This window comes from Muntiacus reevesi, chromosome 20 (genome assembly GCF_963930625.1).
Source record: "Muntiacus reevesi chromosome 20, mMunRee1.1, whole genome shotgun sequence".
NCBI lineage: Eukaryota > Metazoa > Chordata > Mammalia > Artiodactyla > Cervidae > Muntiacus > Muntiacus reevesi.
Window position 1 is genome coordinate 23845051 of NC_089268.1, and position 22118 is coordinate 23867168.

General features: G+C 36.4%; 1 protein-coding gene across 1 annotated transcript; it reads right to left on the reverse strand.

Annotated features, from left to right (window-relative positions):
* Positions 1-7509: 7509 nt before the first annotated feature.
* DEFB114 (defensin beta 114) lies at positions 7510-10011 on the reverse strand. The gene is made up of 2 exons (XM_065912543.1): positions 9954-10011; positions 7510-7646 (listed from the first exon to the last, which is right to left on the reverse strand). Exons 1-2 carry the CDS (start codon positions 10009-10011, stop codon positions 7510-7512), a joined length of 195 nt encoding a protein of 64 aa, XP_065768615.1.
* Positions 10012-22118: the final 12107 nt, after the last annotated feature.

Genomic DNA, 22118 nt, shown 5'->3' on the forward strand with positions numbered 1-22118 from the left:
AGCAGAAAAATTTTTCTACTAATTTATTACATTTGCTGTTAGAATCTTTTCCTCTGTGATCTATAGTTATTATTAAAACCCTCTTTATCATTACAGAAATAAATAATTCTTTGCTGTCTCTCACATGCAATGTGGATCTTAAAGACACAATAGGTATAAGAAAATTTCACAATGAATACTTGCATTCACACATATATACACAGCCAAATAATAATGTGTGTAATGTCATATTTGTAAGATGCCAAATGACGACATCTTCAATAAATACTTACTGAGAGAATTATTTGAATGGTGTATGTAAGTAGCTATTTTATATATGGTCATATAAAGGAGATATTTAGTTAAAGATCCAAGTCAAGTTTTGCTTTGCTTTGCAGTTCTTTTTTTAAGATCTAGAAGTAATAGGATTATTGGAAAATGTATTTACCATGGTCCATTAAGGAGCTGTGTTACTGAAATGCCCAGTTTAAAGGCATTCCATCTCTCTGTTCTTAGAAAACAAGGGAAGTTTCTCTATTAAAGACAAAAAAAAATTCAATAAACCTCCTTATGCTTAATTTCTGAACCAAGAAACCTGAAACAGATTTCCAGATTATCTAGTAGGTGTTATACATGAAACTGTTGAATTCCTAGGACCAATTGTGCAGCAGATTTGCAAAAATAGGATAGGTCTTCTGAAGGATATTTATTCTTAGGGTATGTTCAAAACCTTGGTAATTATTCTAAGTGAATCTGGATAGTTTCTGATTTGATATAACCTTCAGTCCAAAGAATGCTATCAAAGCTCTGGTGTTTATCTAAGACTGATACTTTTAGGACATATTTCTCATTTTCAGCACACTAGTCATTGCAAGCATCTTTTAAGTGTCTTTTAATTAATTAATTAATTGAATTAATTAAAAGATGCTTGCTCCTTGGAAGAAAAGTTATGACCAACCTAGACAGCATATTAAAAAGCAGAGACATTACTTTGCCAACAAAGATCCCTCTAGTCAAAGCTATGGTTTTTCCAGTGGTCATGTATGGCTGTGAGAGTTGGACTGTAAAGAAAACTGAACACTGAACAACTGATGCTTTTGAACTCTGGTGTTGGAGAAAACTCTTGAGAGTCCCTTGGACAGCAAGGAGATCCAACCAGTCCACTTTAAAGGAAATCAGTCCTGAATATTCATTGGGAGGACTGATGCTGAAGCTAAAACTCCAATACTTTGGCCACCTGATGTGAAGAGCTGACTCATTGGAAAAGACCCTGATGCTGGGAAAGATTGAGGGTGGGAGGAAAAAGGGAAGACAGAGGATGAGATGGTTGGATGGCATCACTGACTCAACAGACATGAGTTTGAGTGAGCTCCAGGAGTTGGAAATGGACAGGGAAGCCTGGTGTGCTGCAGTCAATGGGGTCTCAAAGAGTTCGACATGACTGAGTGACTAAACTGACTGACTGAGTCATTGCATAGGTCACCTTTGCTGCTACAGAGATCACAAAAACTGATTAAAGGAGAAATTAGCATGAGAACAGCAAAGGCATATCTTCTCCAACTACTGTGGATTCCTTTGGTGGACCTCTTTTTTATCTGGGAAGAGTAATTGTCTAGAAGTTATGGTACCTGGTTTCTTTGCTTTATGTTCTGTGTGTGTGTGTGCTCAGCCACTTCAGTCGTGTCTGACTCTTTGTGACCCCATGGACTATAGTCCTCCAGGCTCCTCTCTCTATGGGATTCTCCAGGCAAGGACACTGGGATGGTTTGCCATGCCTTCCTCCAGGGAATCTTCCCAAACTAGGGATTGAACCCACGTCTCCTGCATCTCCTGCATAGCAGACATATTCTTTACTACTGAGCAACCGGGGAAGCCCCTTCCTTAAGTTACTGATTTGTTAAGAAATACTTTGGTCAATTTATCTAAGTAAATTTATCACATCATTTTCATTGTTGTTGTTCAGTCAATAAGTCATGTCCAACTCTTTGTGACCCCATGGACTGCAGCAGGTCACAATATCCTGGAGTTTGCTCAAACCCCTGTCCATTGAGTCAGTGATGCTGTCTAATTATCTTAACCTCAGCCAACCCCTTCTCTTTTTGCCTTCACTCTTTCCCAACATTAGGGTCTTTTCCAATAAATTGGCTCTTTGCATCAGGTGACCAAAGTGTTGGAGCTTCAGCATCAACATCACTCCTTCCAATGAATATTCAGGGTTGATTTCCTTTAGGATTGACTAGTTTGATCTCCTTTCAATACAAAAGACTCTCAAGAGTCTTCTCCAGTGCCACAATTTGAAAGCAATTCTTTGGCACTCAACCTTCTTTATGGTCCAACTCTCACATCTGTACAGGACTAGTAGAATGACTATATAGCTTTGACTATGTTTTGATTGTTGAGCAATAAAAGCTAACATTTGGCACTGTTTTGAACTATTTATATATGTTAACTCCTTTCATCCTTACAACCTCCTACAAGGGTAAGTAAAAATATTATTTCCTGCTTATAAATGTGGGAACTGAGACATAAGGAGATGAAATAATTTGCCTAGCTTGGTACAGTTAAATTGTAGTGATTGCAATTGAACCCAAGATGTTAGATACCAGAGTCACATCCCTTGACTGCCTTCTACACTGTGTAATGAAAGGTGTGATTAAATTATTTAAACCTCACCAGTGAAAATATGATTTTGCTCTGATTTCTTTCATTGATTATGACAAAGCATAGATAAAAATGTTTGTAAATGTAAAATACTAGAAAATTATGTGATATTATTATGAAATCATTGAGATACCTAATCTTGTTAGTATGACTTTTAAAAAATCATTTTGCTATTTCTGGAATACCTTGGTTGAACTTGTTAAATATTTTAAGTAATCATATTGCACATCACTTCAACTGGTATTCATAAGACAAAGCTCAGCACCCATCTAATAATTCAATTACCAGTCTATCACATGTACTGAATAAAAGTACAATAGCAAAGTCTCTTTGTTCTTCAAAAGAAGAAACTTCTATAAGAACCCAAGAAAGTGAGACTTTCTGTGATATCAGAGTTGTAACATTGATTTCTAATGGTTGAGCAGATAGGATCAAGGGCAAGATCTGAAGGCAAAGTAACCTAAAAAACAGCACAAAGAAAGACGTACCTTACTAGGTATCAGCATACTACAAAGTTACAGTATTAAAAATAAGATGGTATTTTTACAAAATTGGTCAATGGCTCAGCAGATCCACATGTATATTCATAAATTTAGTTTCTCATGAATATAGCATGTCAAATCTGTGTGGAAAATATGGCACAAATGTGGCACAAATGATGTTGGGATCAGCAAACTATCAGAAAAAATGTGCAAAAACCCATGTCTGCTAACATGCTGAATATTAATAAAATTATATATATGTATATTATATTCTTTAAAATGAAATATATGTGTATCTGTATGTATATTTGTACATGAATCCATATAGAATATATAAAAAATAAATATGGACATATTTATAATCTTGTCAGAGGGAAGGACTTTCTAATGAAGAAGAAAGGCCTTAATAGTTATACAAAAGAAAATATAATTTAATGATATACACATTTATAATTTCTTTATGAATGAAAATCCAGAGAAGCTTAGATAAAATACTTAAAACATGTAATAGCCAACAGGTTATTATATATAAAAAATGAGTGCAAAATTATTTTAAAACTACAAATCATTCTAAAGAAAATTAAGAGCTGTTTATGAAAAAAAGCATGTCATAGGAGAAAGAAATGAAAATAGCCAGTAAACTGACCTAAAATATTTAACTCACTTGGAATTAGAAAAATATAAATGATTGCATTTGTAGCATGTTTCATAATCATCTGTTCGTTTTATGTTCTTTAAAGAGCAATCAAGACCTGTGGGTTTTTTGTGGAAAAACAGGCATGACATCCTGTGTATAAACATTAAAAATGTACTTTGATCCAGGAATTTCAAAAATTTATGTTCCTCCTATTGACACTGTGACTTCATGATGTCACCTATATGCAGAATCTCAAAAGCAAAACAATTAAATAAAACACAATGAAAACAGATTTACAGATACAGAGAACAAATGGGTAGTTATCAGAAAAGATAAACAGGTACAAACTTTGAGTTAGTTTTGCAATAAATAAGTCACAGGCATGTAATGCATAGCATAGGGAATATAGTCAATACTATTGTAATAATGTAATGTGTAATGTAATGTAATATGTAATGGAGACATAAAGTTACTAGACATCATGGTGATAATTTCATAACATATGCAAGTGTCAAGTCTTTATGTAGTCCACCTGAAGCTAACATAATATTGTGCATCCACTTTATTTCAATGAAAATGGGCATCTAAAAATATTTTTGAAATGGCAAAAAGAACAGAGGGAAAATTGAAATGTCTAGGATAAATATTCTTATTATTTCCCAACATTTATTGATTAATATCTACTATGGTTACAAGCCTGTTATAAGTTTGAGGAGAGACAAAGTAATAGATATAAACCCTTTCTAAGACTTCATAATTTGCTTGAAATCCAGCTGAGGTTCCAAGAGAGTGTTATCTCTAGGAGTCAGAATACAGTGAAGTACATTAAGCAAGTACAATGCAGAGTGGTGTCAATACCTTGGTTGGAGCTCTAGAATTGGGGATAATGTATATGGATCTTTGTTCCTAATTAAAACACCGAATCGGGCTATTGAGAAATGGGAATTCTGGATACAGATGTGCCTCTGACTGCATGAGCTAAAACTCATTTTCCCTTTCCTCAATTTTCCCAGTCGTGGCCAAGTTTCATTTCCACTCCCAGTAGTGTTTTTCTTAATATAGAGGTGTTTCTTGGAAATGATCCCTGTCTGCTCAATTTCAGTATTTCATAGGAGTAGATTTTCTCAACCCCTTCATATATTTCTAATCACTTCACTTACCAAGTGTTAAAGTGAAAAATCCCTCCTAGTTATAGCTGATATTAACAAATATGTATGCCCTTCCTCCAACAGCATTCATTGAATGGGACTCCACTTTTCTGCACATCCATAGAAAGACTGCATTTCTTCCATCTGATTTCTCCCATTCAGATACAAATTTCACAATAGACTTTAAGCTACTGGTGTTTCCCCCCCCCCACCCATTTTTATAATAAAGTATGTGGGGATATCTTGTCACCTAGTTTGTTATAATTTTTTCATGCATTTTGGTTTTACTATTATTTGCTCTATTTCAAAAAACTGTGTTGCAGGCACCATCTTCCAGAATCCCTCTCCTCAAAGTTTTAAAGTAAATCTTGAGTTATTTTGTCTTATTTCTTATTGCATTCAATGTTGTCAACTTGTTCCTTATCCTTAAATTTCTTTATATAAGTCTCTCTTCTGTTCTCAAGTCCTTGAATTGGATACTGATATCTGGTTCTTGAGCCTATAGAAGTACAGATTCTGGCTAATCTTCTTGCCTCCAATGGATACATTCTACTTGAATTCAACATTTTTCTCTGAGGTACACAACACTTAAACCCCTGGTGGCTATATGAAGTCCATCTTGGTACAAATTCTTTAAGGTAGACATTCCCTAGGTTCACCAGATTTTCGAATAAAAAAAAAAAAGGCAATAATCTTGAGCCTGTAGTTAAATTAGTTCTAAAGGATATGATGATTAAAAATATGTTTGGGAATGTTATAGAATATTAATAAAGGGTAGATTTATCCCTTGATTTTAGCTGAAAAACAAATTCTAGTCCTCATGTTTCTCCCCCAGCTTTTAACATTAAAAGACTATTTGTGTTTAGTACTTATGCTGTGCTGTGTTTAGTCACTCAGTCATGCCTGATTCTTTTTTTTTTTTTTTTTTTAATATTATTTTATTAGTTGGAGGCCAATCACTTTACAACATTTCAGTGGGTTTTGTCATACATTGACATGAATCAGCCATATAGTTACATGTATTCCCCATCCCGATCCCCCCTCCCACCTCCCTCCCCACCCGACTCCCCAGGGTCCTCCCAGTGCACCAGGCCCGAGCACCTGACTCATGTATCCCACCTGGGCTGGTGGTCCGTTTCACCATAGATAATATACATGCTGTTCTTTCAAAACATCCCACCCTCACGTTCTCCCCCAGAGTTCAAAAGTCTGTTCTGTATTTCTGTGTCTCTTTTTCTGTTTTGCATATAGGGTTATCGCCACCATCTATCTAAATTCCGTATATATGTGTTAGTATACTGTAATGTTCTTTATCTTTCTGACTTACTTCACTCTGTATAATGGGCTCCAGTTTCATCCATCTCATTAGAAGCTGTGGTACATATACACCATGGAATATTACTCAGCCGTTAAAAAGAATTCATTTGAATCAGTTCTAATGAGTCATGCCTGATTCTTTGCAATCCCAGGGACTATAGCTTGCCAGGCCCCACTGTCTGTGGGAGCTAGGTGTTCTCACCGTCCACACAGCCAAAAATCTATATATAATTATACTCTTTCCTTTGTGTCCACTGTTCTGTATCTTGGTTCCTTGTTATTGGTGGTTCTGCCTCCCCAAATCCAACCAGGCAGGATGGTATAGCACTGTAGTATTTACTATTGAAAAAAGTTGACATGTAAGTGGACCTTGTAGTTCAAATTTGAGTTGTTCAAGGGTCAAGTGTATAAGCATTAGATAATATAGAATAAAATGCCTTTTTGAAAGAGAAGAACCTTGGTAGAAGAGCGAAAAGGCCAATAAATATCTCCATGCTCTATTATAGCTCATGCATTCATCTCCTACTTAGGTTTCCTGTCTATTAGTGTCAATAATGTGATGAGGATATTTAGACAATTGACAAACTTATCAGTATTAATTTTCAGGAACCAAGTTTCTATTGAGATCATGGTTACATTGGAAAATGTTCAGTGGTATAAGTTTAGGTGAACCGCCAGACACAAAAAATGTGGTCCAACATTGACGCAAATATAGTACCCATGATAAGAAATTAGCAAAAGATATGCCTCTATCAGGGCTTTCCTCTTGGCTCAGATGGTAAAGAATCCACCTGCAATGCAGGAGACCTGAGTTCAATCTCTGAACTGGGAAGATCCCCTGGAGAAGGGATAGGCTACCCACTCCAGTATTCTTGGGCTTCCCTGGTGGCTCAGATGGTAAAGAATCTGCCTGCAATGTGGGAGACCTGGGTTCAATCCCTGGGTTGGGAAGATCCCCTGGAGGAGGGCACGGCAACCCACTCAAGTATTCTTGCCTAGAGAATGCCCATGGACAGAGGGCCTGGCAAGCTAAAGTCCATAGGGTTTGCAAAGAGTCAGACATGACTGAGTGACTTGGCACAGCACAGCCTGCCTTTATCAAACCTTTAGAGAAAATCAGATAGATCCTACCTCATTCCACTGAACACATAATTAACTTCTACAAAGGAAGATAACAATATTGATTTATGTATTTATTACAGAGCTTCTAATTACATTCTGACACCTCTCTGCACTGGGGGCACACACGATTCCTTTGGTCAGAGGTAAATCTTCCTTTTCAAGATCAATTATCCTCGAATGACCTCTCAGCACAGCAAACCTTACTTGGTGACAAACACAGTTCAATTTGCTTTTCATATTTAGGACAGCGTCTCTTACATTGACCGTACAATTTTGAGCACCGTTCAGGATCCACCAAGGCTAGAGTAAAAGAAGAGTAATTGAAATTACTGATTTTTTAATTTAAGGATGTACTATTTGTGATTATAAAAAGTCCTATGTGTAGACTGTAACAAATTTGCAAAATGCCAAAAAATAAGAAGACACTAAAATATTATATATCCCCATTACACATGTAAAATTGAAACATTCTGAATTAATACATGATTAGATTGTATGACATATATTGCTCTTCTCAACAAGATTCAAAAGTTTTAGAGCTACATAATATTCCCTTGAAATTATATATAAGATAATTTATCAATTTTTCAGCTACATAATATTTAGAACTTTATGAGGTTATTTTTTAAGTTTATTTTAATTGGAAGACAATTGTCTTACAATATTGTGTTGACTTCTGCCATACAACAATGTCAAGTTATTTTAAACAAATTCATATTACATATCTTAATATTTACATAATATGTGTTTAGGATAATGGTGAAAGAGTTTGATTCTAAAGTTTTTAGTTTATATATTGCCACCAACAGTGTATGCAAATTTTACACCCTCCAAAAATGGCATCCACTGCAACTTTAATTTGTATGCCTTTGGTTACTTGTTTTGTACAATTTTTCTTTCTTTTTCTTTACTTTACTGCTTATATACTTTGCTTATTATATTATTGGTTTAATTTTTATTGTTAATGAAAGAGCTGGCTACACTTGAATACATCCTTGTACTCCTTATCCTCTGCTGCTTCATCGTCTTTTTTCTTTCTACTTCTATTTCTCTTCTTTCACTTCTTGAAATATTGCAATGCAGTCTTCAACGTGATAAATACTTTGCTTACATTATTTCTTTTAATCTTTTTAAAACCTTATGAAATTTAATTACCATCCATTTTATAGTTAACAGAACTAAAGTTTTTACCACAGCTACAAAGGAGCTCCAGGTCCTTGAAAAACCTGACCAATTTAATGGCAAGCTCACTATATAAATTATTATAGTAAGCTATGTTCACTAACCCTATAGATTATCTGATGCTTGCACTTCCCTTAAAATACTGTCTATTCCTTCATATTTTAATCAACATTAGTATTGATTTCATCATTTCACAACTAGTCTCTCCAGCATGGTATCACTCTGGAGCAAACACTCATCTGACATCTTCACAAAGTACTCACTTAGACACTTTTTATTGCTTCTTTTTTTACTTTAAGGTTTTATCAATAGTCAAACCACACCATTGTGCAAATGATATGTACTACTTGATGAACTCTTTCAAAGCCACTCACTTTGATATCTTGAGTTGCCTTTCCTGGTTGTTTTAATTTGCTTTTATTTATTTATTGATTTATGAAAGGCCAAACATAGAGCATTCTGTCCATTTCAGCGGGCATGTCATAACAAGAACAAACTTTTATATCAGATATTTTACCTTTTCTACAATTGCTATTGATTCTGCTGTATTTCCTTCACTTTTTGTTAAGGACATTGAAAAATCACTTAAATTCTCTAAGTGGCAATGTGCACAAGCTATTGAGTAGAAAATCTAAAATTTAGATTTTCTAAGTTTGAATTCAGTTCTATTTCTAAATACATGCTGCACCTTTTGAAATTCCAGCTCTCTAGTGCCAAATTAACACACTTTGGCGCATATATTTGTATCTTCCTTGTTAGAGTCTGGATTACCTCAGTGGCAACACATATTAAGAAGAGCATGTAATCATCACTGGAGCTAAATATTTTAATGATTTACTTTTAACTGATTCATAAAACCACTGTTGTATTCCTTTACTAATGCATTAACTATTTCAACTAAGATTTTTGAGGTTCTATTTCTTTATCTGCCTTTTTATTCTCACTGCACCTCATTGCCCAGCATATTTTGAGACTATATCCTGGATCATTTTATAGAGTTTGTTATTGGTATCCCAAGAGATACGTACCTATTCTAGGTCTATTCATCTTCCCTGGGGTTCAATTTATTATGAAGTCTTCACTGATAGAAGATTAAATAAATTTAATAAATTATTATATTCTTAAAAACTTGAATATCAAAACAAATCAACACTCCAAGAAGAAAAAAAATCTCACCTTAGTCAGCTTATTTTATTTGCATTTTGATTTTCAAATTGAAATAAATTATATTGGTATAGCACTATTCTAAAATAGGAAACTGAGGTTCAATATCATCAAGAGACTTTTTTAAAGAGATTTTTTAATTGAAAAGATTGTTTTAGGAACCTACATTTTCTAATTTATAATTGAATATTCCTATTTTTAGCCTGGAGCAGTAACAACAAACATATGATACATACAAACACACCAGAAGCATCTATTTACCTGGTAGAACGAAGGTCACATAACACAGAAAATGAAAAAGATAATGAAAGATCTTCATTCTGTAGAAAGAGGCTATTGAAAGATTCATTAACAACTAGAACACTTTCTAGAAAGCCAAGAGACATTTACTATTTATAGTTTTCTAGTGGAAGAAAGGCTCTCTTTTTCCGGAAATTGATTTAATTTTGTGTTCTTATCTCTGCTCCACTGACTAGAGTTGTGGGCAGAATTGAAAACATTTGATATTAATCAGACTTTAGGGAAGAATCTGTATGTAGAAGATAGTTGTAACATGACATTCTTATAACCAATGGTGATCAATTAAACACCAACACAAAGGATCACACATGGAGTGGGCTTGAGATAAATATTTATCACTTTAAATGTAAAACAAATGAGCACTACTGTCAGTTAAACTTCTGACTATTTTTCAAAATATATTCCAATTACTAACCTGGCACGCAAATTCATCAATATGTTCATATATCCAAAATCTTACCTTATATCCAAAATCTTACCTTATATCCAGCCATCTTATTAGCTTCCCCAAATTACTCGTTTACCAAAGCCTGGGTATTACATCTCACTTTTGTCACTCATTTTTATTAACTTTTTTTTCAAGTGTGACTTGAATATTTATGAAGCTCTGTTTCTTTCTAGAAAGGCTCAATTAATGTCCACTTATTTTAAAGTTTTTGGCACAGTAAAATAATGATTATTGAAAAATAACTTTCAATGAATATAATTTCCTACCCCAATTTCCTTATTTTTGTGTGTTCTGGTTACTATAAACATAAGAATTTCTCCTTGTTTTGCTACCACAGAGTATATCTTTTGTCTCCATTTAAAAAAAAAAAAAGAGAGACAATTTAGATGACTTACATCTTCTCCTGTGACGGCCTTCTCCTCAAATATTTGAAAGTTATATTATTGTTTTGTAAATAATCTATAGGACTCTTTAAGCATTTAAATACTTTATCTTTTCTCCCACCAACTTTAGTCACAACATTAATTTTTCTGTACTTAAAGTAGCTGTGTTGTCCCATGGTTTTATTTTTTCTTGCATATATATCTGAGAATAGGATTGCAGAATCAAATGATTACTACATGTTTAAACTTTTTACAAAATGTTCAACTGTTTTTCAAAGGGTTTGCACAAATTTATTCATCAGTACTGTGTGGAAGTTCTAATCTCTTCATATCCTCTCCAATATTTGTTAATATTTGTTGTTTTGGTTATAGCCTGTTTAGTGGGTGAGAAGTGATAACTCATCATGGTATTGATTTGCATGCCCAAGATGGCTATTGGGGTTAAACATATTTCCACGTGCTCGCTGAGCATTTTTATATTGCCTTTGGAGAAATATCTATCCAACTCTTCAGTCCACTTTATAATCGTGCTTTGTGTTTCTTTTTGTCTAGTTGTAGATATTCTTTATATGTTCTCAACTATTACGGTTGGGAGATGGCTGGTTTGCAAGGCTACTGTAGAGCTGGGATGAGTTGGAAGGTAATAGGCCAGTTAAAATGCCACAAAGGTATTTAAAGATTTAGCACTTTTTCTTGAATATATGCTCTTTGGATTTTTGCAAGTCTGTGGTTAATTTTCAGAGCTCTTAAAAAAGTTTATGTTGACCATTTTATGTCAGTGTTTTGTTACTTTAATCAAGGGGCAAATTTTTGCAGTTATTTATTTAATCATTTCCCATTTTATTGTTTTCCCATTAGAACAACAGAATGGGAAAGACTAGAGATCTCTTCAAGAAAATTAGATATACCAAGGGAACATTTCATGCAAAGATGGGCACAATAAAGGACAGAAATGGTATGGACCTAACAGAAGCAGAAGATATTAAGAAGAGGTGGCAAGAATACACAGAAGAACTATACAAGCAAGTTCTTCATGACCTAGATAACCACGATGGTGTGATCACTCACCTAGAGCCAGACATCCTGGAATGTGAAGTCAAATGGGCTTCAGGAAGCATCACTACAAACAAAGTTAGTGGAAGTGATGGTATTCCAGTTGAGTTATTTTGAATCTTAAAAGGTGATGCTGTGAAAGTGCTGCACTCAATATGCCAGCAAATCTGGAAAACTCAGCAGTGGTTGCAGGACTAGAAAATGTCAGTTTTCATTTTAATCTCAAAGAAGGGCAGTGCCCAAGGATGTTCAAACTACTGCAAGATTGCACTCATCTCACACGCTGGCAAAGTAATTCTCAAAGCTCTCCAAGCCAGGCTTCAACAGTACATGAACCGTGAACTTCCAGATGTTCAAGCTGGATTTAGAAAAGGCAGAGGAAGCAGAGATCAAATTGCCAACATCTGCTGGATCATCAAAAAAGCAAGAGAGTTCCAGAGAAGCATCTACTTCTGCTTTATTGATGCCAAAGCCTTTGACTGTGTGGATCACAACAAACGGTGGAAAATTCTTCAAGTGATGGAAATACCAGACCACCTGACCTGTCTCCTGAGAAATCTGTATGCAGGTCAAGAAGCAACAGGTAGAACTGGACATGGAACAACAGGCTGGACCCAAATTGGGAAAGGAGTGTGTCAAGGCTGTATATTGTCACACTGTTTATTTAACTTATGTGCAGAGTCCATCATAAGAAATGCCAGGCTGGTTGAAGCACAAGCTGGAATCCAGATTGCCGGGAGAAATACCAATAACCTCAGATACACAAATGATACCACCCTTATGGCAGAAAGTGAAGAGGAACTAAAGAACCTCTTGAAAGTCGGAGAGGAGAGTCAAAGAGCTGGCTTAAAACTCAACATTCAACAACTAAGATCATGGCATCTGGTCCGATTACTTCATGGTAAATAGATGGAGAGACAATGGAAACAGTGACCAATTTTATTTATTTATTTATTTTTGAGGGGCTCAAAAATCACTGCAGATGGTGACTGCAGAAATGAAATTAAAAGATGCTTGCTCCTTGGAAGAAAAGTTATGACCAACCTAGACAGCATATTAAAAAGCAGAGGCATTACTTTGCCAACAAAGGTCTGTCTAGTCAAAGCTATGCTTTTTCGAGTAGTCATGCATGGATGTGAGACTTGGACCATAAAGAAAGTTGAGCACAGAAGAATTGATGCTTTTTTAACTGTGGTGTCAGAGAAGACTTTTTTTAAACATTTAATTTATTATTTTGTTGAAGGATGATTGCTTTATAAAAGTTTGTTGTTTTCTGTCAAACCTCAACATGAATTGCCCATAGTCATACACATATCCTCTTCCTTTTGAACCTCCCTCCCATTTCCCTCCCCACCCCACCCCTCTAGGTTGATACAGAGCCCCTGTTTGAGTTTCCTGAGACATACAGTAAATTCCTGTTGGCTATCTATTTTACATATGATAATGTAAGTTTCCATGTTACTCTTTCCATATATCTCACCCTCTCCTCCCTTATCCCCATGCCCATAATCCTATTCTCTATGTCTGTTTCTTCACTGTTGCCCTGTAAATAAATTCTTCAGTACCATTTTTCTAGATTCCGTCCATGTGCATTAGAATACAATATTTAACTTTCTCTTTCTGACTCACTTAACTCTGTATAATAGGTTCTAGGTTCATCCACCTCATCATAACTGACTCAAATGTGTTCCTTTTTATGGCTGAGTAATATTCCATTGTGTATATGTACCACAACTTCTTCATCCATTCATCTTTTGATGGGCATCTAGGTTGCTTCCATGTTCTAGCTATTGCAAATAGTGCTGCAATGAACAATGGGATACATGTGTCTTTTTCAACCCTGGTTTCCTCAGGGTATATGCCTAGGAGTGGGATTGATGGGTTGTATGGTGGTTTTATCCCTAGTTTTTTATGGAATCTCCATACCGTCTTCCATAGTGGCTATATCAATTTACATTCCTACCAACAATGCAAGAGTGTTCCCTTTTCTCCCACCCTCTCCAGCATTTATTGTCTGTAGACTTTTTGATGATGGTTATTCTGACTGGTGTGAAGTGATAGCTCACTGTAGTTTTGATTTGCATTTCTCTAATAATGAGCGATGTTGAGCATCTTTTCATGTGTTTATTAGCCATCTGTATGTCTTCTTTGGAGAAATGTCTGTTTAGGTCTTTCTCCCACTTTTGATTGGGTTGTTTGTTTTCCTGATATTGAGTTGTATGAGCTGCTTGTATATTTTGGAAATTAATCCTTTGTCAGTTGTTTCATTTGCTATTATTTTCTCCCATTCTGAGGGTTGTCTTTTCACTTTTCTTATAGTTTCCTTTGCTGTGCAAAAGCTTTTAAGTTTAATCAGGTCCCACTTATTTACTTTTGCTTTTATTTCCATTACTCTAGGCAGTGGGTCATAGAAGATCTTGCTTTGATTTATGTCATTGACTGTTCTGCCTATGTTTTCCTCTAAGAGTTTTATAGTTTCTGGTCTTACATTTAGGTCTTTAATCCATTTTAAGTTTATCTTTGTGTATGGTGTTAGGAAGTGTTCTAATTTCATTTCTTTTACATGTAGCCATTCAGTTTGCCCAGCACCATTTATTGAAGAGGCTGTCTTTAACTCCATTGTATATTCTTGCCTCCTTTGTAAAAAATAAGGTACCCATAGGTGCATGGGTTTATTTCTGGGTTTTCTATCTTGTTCCATTGGCCTATATTTCTGTTTTTGTGCCAGTACCATACTGTCTTGATGACTGTAGTTTTGTAGTATAATCTGAAGTCAGGAAGGTTGATTCCTCCAGTTCCATTCTTCTTTCTCAAGACTGTTTTGGCTGTTTAGAGTCTTTTGTGTTTCCATACGAATTATGAAATTTTTTGTTCTAGTTCTGTGAAAAATGCCATTGGTAATTTGAAAGGGATTGCACTGAATCCGTAGATTGTGTTTGGTAGCATAGTCATTTCCCCAATATTGGTTCTTCCTACCCAGGAACATGGAATATCTCTCCACCTGTTTATGTCATCTTTGATTTCTTTCATCAGTGCCTTATGATTTTCTGTGTACAGTTCTTTTGTTTCCTTAGGTAAGTTTATTCCTAGATATTTAATTCTTTTTGTTGCAATGGTGAATGGGGTTGATTCCCTAATTTCTCTTTCTGATTTTTCATTGTTAATATATAGAAATGCAAGTAATTTCTGTGTATTGCTTTTGTATACTGCAACTTTGCTAAATTCACTGATTTGCTCTAGTAATTTTCTGATACTATCTTTAGGGTTTTCTATGTACAGTATCATGTCATCTGCAGACAGTGAGGGCTTTACTTATTCTTTTCCAATCTGCATTCTTTTTATTTCTTTTTCTTCTCTGATTCTTGTAACTAGGGCTTCCAGAACTATGTTGAATAAAAGTGGTGAAAGTGGACACCCTTGTCTTGTTCCTGATCTTAGGGAGAATGCTTTCAGTTTCTCGCCATTGAGAATAATGTTTGATGTAGGTTTATCATACATGGCCTTTACTATGTTGAGGTAGGCTCCTTCTATGTCCACTTTTTGAAGAGTTTTAATCATAAATGCATATTGAATTTTGTCAAAGACTCTTTCCGCATCTATTGAGATTATCATGTGGTTTTTAATCTTTCAGTTCGTTACTATGGAGTATCACATTGATTGATTTGCATATATTGAAGAATCCTTGCATTCCTAGAATAAACCCAACTTGATCATGGTATATGAACTTTTTGATGTGTTGCTGAATTCTGTTTGCTAAAATTTTGTTGAGGATTTTTACATCTATGTTCATCAGTGGTATTGGCCTGTAGTTTTCTTTTTTTGTGTTGTCTTTGTCTGGTTTTGGTATTAGGGTGATGGTGGCCTTGTAGAACAAGTTTGGAAGTGTTCCTTTCTCTGAAATTTTTTGAAAAAGTTTTAGAAGAATAGGCATTAGCTCTTCTCTAAATATTTGATAGAATTCTCCTGTGAAGACATCTGGTCCTGGGCTTTTGTTTTTTGGGAGATTTTTGATCACAGCTTCAATTTCAGTGCTTGTAATTGGGTTGTTCATAATTTCTATTTCTTCCTGGTTCAGTATTGGAAGATTGAAATTTTCTAAGAATCTGTCCTTTTCTTCAGGTTATCCATTTTATTGCCATATTGTTGTTCATAATAGTCTCTTATAATCCTTTGAATTCCTGGGTTGTCTGTTGTAACCTCTCCTTTTTTATTTCTAATTTTGTTGATTTGATCCTTCTTTCTTTTTTTCTTAATGAATCTGGCTAAAGGTTTGTCAATTTTGTTTATCTTCTCAAAGAACCAGCTTTTAGTTTTATTAATCTTCACTATTGTTTCTTTCTTTATTTTTCATTTATTTCTACTTGGATCATTATGATTTCTTTTCTTTTACTAATTTTTTTGCCGTTCTTCTTCTTCTTCTTCTTTTTCCTGTTGTTGTAGGTGTAAGTTAGGCTGTCTATTCAATGTTTTTCTTGTTTCTTGAGGTAGGAATGTACTGCTATACACCTCCCTCTTAGGACTGCTTTTGCTGAATCCTATAGGCTTTGAGTTGTAATGTTTTCATTGTCTTTTGTTTCTAGAAATATTTTGATTTCCCTTTTGATTTCTTCAGTAACCTGTTGGTTATTTAGAAATGTGGTATTTAATCTCCATGTGTTTGTGTTTCTTACAGGTTTTTTTTTTTCCTTGTAATTGATATCTAGTCTCATAGCCTTGTGGTTGGAGAAGAATCTTGATATGATTTCAGTTTTCTTAAATTTACTGAGGTTTGATTTGTGACCCAATATGTGGTCTATCCTGGAGAATGTTCCATGTGCACTTGAGAAGAAGATGTATTCTTCTGCATTTGAATGGAATTTCCTGATGATATCAATGAGATCCATCTCATCTAATGTATTATTTAAAATGTGTTTCCTTATTAACTTTCTGTTTGATGATTTTTCCGTTGGTGTGAGTTGGGTGTTAAAATCTCCTACTTTTATTGTGTTACTGTCAGTTTCTCCTTTTAAGTCTCTTAGTGTTTTTCTTATGTATTGAGGTGCCTCTATGTTGAATGCGTAGATATTTACAATTGTTATGTCTTCCTCTTGGGTTGATTCCTTGATCAGTATGTGGTGTCCTTCCTTATCTTTTGTAATCTTTTTTATTTTAAGATCTATTTTGTGTGATATGAGGATTGCTACTCCAGCTTTCTTTTGCTTCCTATTTGCATGGAATATACTTTTCCACCCCCTCACTTTCAGTCTGTATGAGTCTTGAGGTCTAAACTGGGTTTCTTGTAGGCAGCACATATATAGATCTTGTTTTTGTATCCATTCAGCCAGTCTGTGTCTTTTGGTTGGAGCACTTAATTTACATTTAAAGTAATTATTGATATACATGTTCCTACTTCTATTTTCTTAATTGTTTGGGGTTGATTTGTAGATCATTTTGCTTCTCTTGTATTTCTTGACTATATAAGTCCATTTAACATTTGTGGTAAAGCTGGTTTGGTGGTATTGAATTCTCTTAACTTTTGCTTGTCTGAGAAGCTTTGGATTTCTCCATCAATTTTCAATGAAATCCTTACTGGGTACAGTAATAATGGTTGTAGATTTTTCCCTTTCTGTATGTTAGATATATCCTGCCATTCCCTTCTGGCCTGCAGTTTCTGCTGAAAGATCAGCTGTTAAGTGTATGGGGCTTCCCTTGTATGTTACTTGTTGCTTTTCCCTTGCTGCTTTTAATATTCTTTCTTTGTGTTTAGTCTTTGTTAGTTTGATTAGTATGTGTCTTGGTGTGTTTCTCCCTGGGTTTATCCTGTATGGACTCTTTGTGCCTCTTGGACTTGATTGACTATTTTCTTTTCCATGTTGGGGAAATTTTCAGCTATAATCTCTTCAAAAATTTTCTCATACCCTTTCTTCTTCTGGGACACCTATCATTTGAATGTTGGTGCATCTGAAATTGTCCCAGAGGTCTCTGAGACTATCCTCAGTTCTTGTCATTCTTTTTACTTTATTCTGCTCTTCAGAAGTTATTTCCACCCTTTTATCTTCCAGCTCACTAATTTGTTCTTCTGATTCAGATATTCTGCTTTTGATTCCTTCTAGAGTATTTTTAATTTCAGTAATTGTGTTGTTTGTCTCTGTATGTTTACTCTTTAATTCTTCTAGGTCTTTGTTAATTGATTCTTGCATTTTTTCCATTATGCCTTTAAGATTTTTTAAATCATCTTTGCTATCATTACTCTGAATTCTTTTTCAGTAGTTTGCCCATTTCCTCTTCTTTTATTTGAACTTCTGTGTTTCTCGTTTGTTCCTTCATTTGTGTAGTATTTCTCTGCCTTTTCATTATTTTTTTTTTTAAAACTTACTGTGTTTGAGGTCTCCTTTTCCCAGGCTTCAAGGTTGAATTCTTTCTTTCTTTCGGTTTCTGCCCTCTAAGTTTTGTCCAGTGGTTTATGTAAGCTTCTTATAGGGTGAGATTTGTGCTGAGTTTTTGTTTGTTCATTTGTTGGTTTTTCCTCTGATGGGTGAGGCTGAGTGAGGAGGTAATCCTGTCTGCTGATGATTGGGTTTGTATTTTTGTTTTGTTTGTTGTTTAGACCTGCGCACAGGGTGCTATTTGTAGTTGGGTAATGCCTGGTCTGGTATTACAGTGGTTTCCTTTGTGTGAGTTCTCACTATCTGATACCTCCTTGGGTTGGTTCTCTGGTAGTCTAGGGTCTTGGAGTCAGTGCTTCTACTCTAAAGGCTCAGGGCTTGATCTCTGGTCAGGAGTGAAGATTCCACAAATTGTTTGTTATGGCATTAAGTGAGATTAAAACAAATATCCAAAAACGTGAAACCAAAGATGAACCCCAGACAAATGGCAGTTACAAAATCAGGCAAATAATATCTAAGATGATGGAATATACACATACACATATACATCCATAAGCAAAATGAAAACATTACAATGAAAATACGGTAGATTGATCCAGTGAATAAAGGAAATAAAAAATTATATTTGCCAGTTAAGAACAAAACTAACTATAAGCAGAAACTGGAAGACAAAGCTAAAGCAAGGTGCCAACTGGGGAATAAAGTAATGAAAACAAAACTAACAAATATGTTGAGAGGAAAGGAAAGAAAGAAAAGAAAGAAAGAATAGATATGCAAAGTTAAATAGGAATAGATGAAGAAGACTTATATATATTAAAGCTATAACTGCAAGGGGAAAAGAACTGTAGAAAAAGCGAACAAAGGAATAAATGTAAAAAAAATGATAGGTTTAAAAAAAATGATAGGTTTAAAAAAAATTAAAATTAAAGAGAGAGAGAGAGGAAAAAAAAAAACACCACTCCTCAGAACTGCAAACGCCCAATATAGAGGCAGAGGTTTATAACAACAATAAAAAATGTGAATGAGAAAAAAAGAAAAAGAAAAAACCTCAAAACTTAGACTTCATAGTGCCAATAAAATTGACAATTACAACAGAGGGGGGACGAAAAAGAAAAAAATCCAAAAGAATATACAGAACAAGTCAAAAGATAAGACTGATAAATGTTTTTCTTTTTTTTCTTATAAGTGATTTAAAAAAATTTTTAAATAAATGTTTTTCTTGAGTCACTGCTGTCAGAGTCCTCTCCCTCGCTGGGAGTCACAGTCCACTTCACCTCCATAGAATGCCCTCTAACACTGTGCTGATCTCTGGACCTGCTGCGAGAGCAGCTCAGATTCTGATCTGCTCCTACTCCTCTGTGTTCTTGCCTCCGATGTCAACAGCTATCAGACCTAGTATGTTTTCTTTTGTGGGAACTCTCTTTTATATATAACTTATATTTATATAACTGTTTATATATAACTCAGACACAGAATCTGCCTAGTTGATCATGTGGATTTAATTTGCAGCTTGTACCGCTGGTTAGAGGGTTTTGGGTTTTCTTCCTCAGTCACACACCCCTGGGTTTCAATTGTGGTTTTATTTCCACCTCTGGATATGGGTCGTCCACTGGGGTTTGCTCCTGAGGCTGCCCTGGAGGACTTGGGTTTGCCCCTGTGAGGGCCAGGCGTGGAGATGGTGCAGCTGCTGAAGTCACAAGGGTTCTGGCAGCACCAGGTACTCAGGGGAGTTGGCAGCTGGGCAGCAGGAAATACAGTTCTCTAGAAGGGTATGACAACCATTATTGGCCAATACACTCAAGGACTCTTGCCTGGAGAACTCCCTCCCTGACAGAGAAGCCTGGAAGCCCACAGTCCACAGGGTCGCAAAGAGTCAGACACTACCGAAGAGACCCTCTGTTCATAGGCACAAGACTTTTTTTGCTTGTTGCAGCTCTGTCCCAGGGAGAGTTGACCGTGAAGGTAGTGCAGCTGCTTGGCTTGCAGGGACCCTGGAAGCGCCAAGTGTGCAGGGACACGGACTGCCTCCGCGGAAGGAGTTCTGAGCCTATCAGTCTTTTGTCAAGCCTCTTGTAGCTGGTGACCAGAAGTCTTTCTCCATAACTCCGCCCATCAGGCACTTAGAGGGCTCCCTTGCCTGGGGTCCTACTCTGTAGATCAGCACGTCAGGCACTTAAAGGAGCACCCTGGCTGGGGTGCTACTTTGTACTTCAGTGCATCAGGCATTTGATGGGCCAGTCTCTCTATTGTTGAGCGGCCAGTGCTGGTGTGTGGAGGGAGAGGGGCTATGGTGAGGGGTCCGCTACCTAGCGTGACTCAGGAGTATTGCCTTGCTTCCATGGCTGCCCGGCTTTCTTCCACAAGCATTTCCCACCACAGTCTCCTTCCTCACATCCCCTCGATCCATCTCTCCACAGTCAACAGCAGCCCTGGCCCTTGGATTGCTCCACAATCCCTAAACTCCAGCTCCCAGCTACTGTGCCATCTAGGGTATGTATGGCTGCGGCAAGGACTGTCTGATTCTCATTCCATTTAGGCTGCCACAGACCAGCTGTTTCACTCTCAGCCTTAAATGTTTCTCTTCTGACTCAGACAATTGCCCCGATGTGGGGATCGGACCCCTGCTTCAGTTCCCCCACCCACTGAGGGCAGGTCCAGTTCTACTAACACTCCCGTTCCCCCCGCTAATTCCTTCATCCTACTGAGTTTTGTGTGAGTCTATATTTTCTTCTCTGCTGGTCAGGTACTCTGATATGCTCTCAGCTGGTGTTCTCCATGCCCTTTTGTGTCTGAAGATGTATTCCTGATGTATCCGTGGAGAGAGGTGTATTCCACATCCACCTGCTCTTCCACCATCTTGTTTCTTCTTGGAAAGGACTCTTGAGACTCCCTTGGACTGCAAGAAGATCAAACAGTCAATCCTAAAGGAAATCAATCCTGAATATTCATTGGAAGGACTGATGCTGTAACTGAAGCTCCAATACTTTGGCCACCTGATCACAAGAGCTGACTCACTGGAAAGGATCCTGATGCTGGGAAAGATTGAAGGCAGGAGAACGGGATGACAGAGGATGAGATGGTTGGATGACATCACTGCCTTGATGGACATGAGTTTGAGCAAGCTCCAGGAGTTGGTAATGGACAGGGAGGCCTCATGTGCTGCAGTCCCGGGGTCACAAAGAGTCAGACACGACTGAGTGAATGAACTGAACTCAGCTTCATCATTTCAGAATTCCTGGCTGTGATTCCCTATGTATTGTTTCTTTTCCTTTTTTTTTTTTTTTTTTTTAACACTTTTTTTGTTTGGAAGTTATATGCTGGTTAATATTAGTGTACAACAAATTACTCTGAAACTTGATGGCTTAAAACAGAAACCATTTTACTATGTTCATCAATTCTGTGGATCAAAAATTAACACAGGGTATAATAGGAATCCCCAATAATCTTGCCTGGAGAATTCCATGGACAGAGGAACCTGGTGGGCTATAGTCCACGGGGTCACAGAGTTGGACAGGACTGATTGATTAACACACACACACACACACACACACGCACACACACACAGTAGAAATGGATTGCCTCCCTTCTTCTTTGTCTGGGATATTATTATTTGGGAAGGCATGAAGCCTGGGAGTGAGTTTTCACTAGCTGTTGCTGCTGTTGCTAAGTCACTTCAGTCGTGTCTGACTCTATGCGACCCATAGATGGCAGCCCACCAGGCTTCCCCATTCTTGGGATTCGCCAGGCAAGAACACTGGAGTGGGTTACCATTTCCTTCTCCAATGCATGAAAGTGAAAAGTGAAAGTGAAGCTGCTCAGTCATGTCTGACTCTTAGCGACCCAATGGACTGCAGCCTTCCAGGCTCCTCCGTCCTTG

Excerpts from the sequence above, each read along its gene's own strand:
- DEFB114 (XM_065912543.1), bottom strand. The coding sequence starts at position 10,011 with ATGAAGATCTTTCATTATCTTTTTCATTTTCTGTGTTATGTGACCTTC. Across the intron at positions 7,647-9,953 it reads TGTGACCTTCGTTCTACCAG|CCTTGGTGGATCCTGAACGG; the intron begins GTAAATAGATGC and ends CTTTTACTCTAG.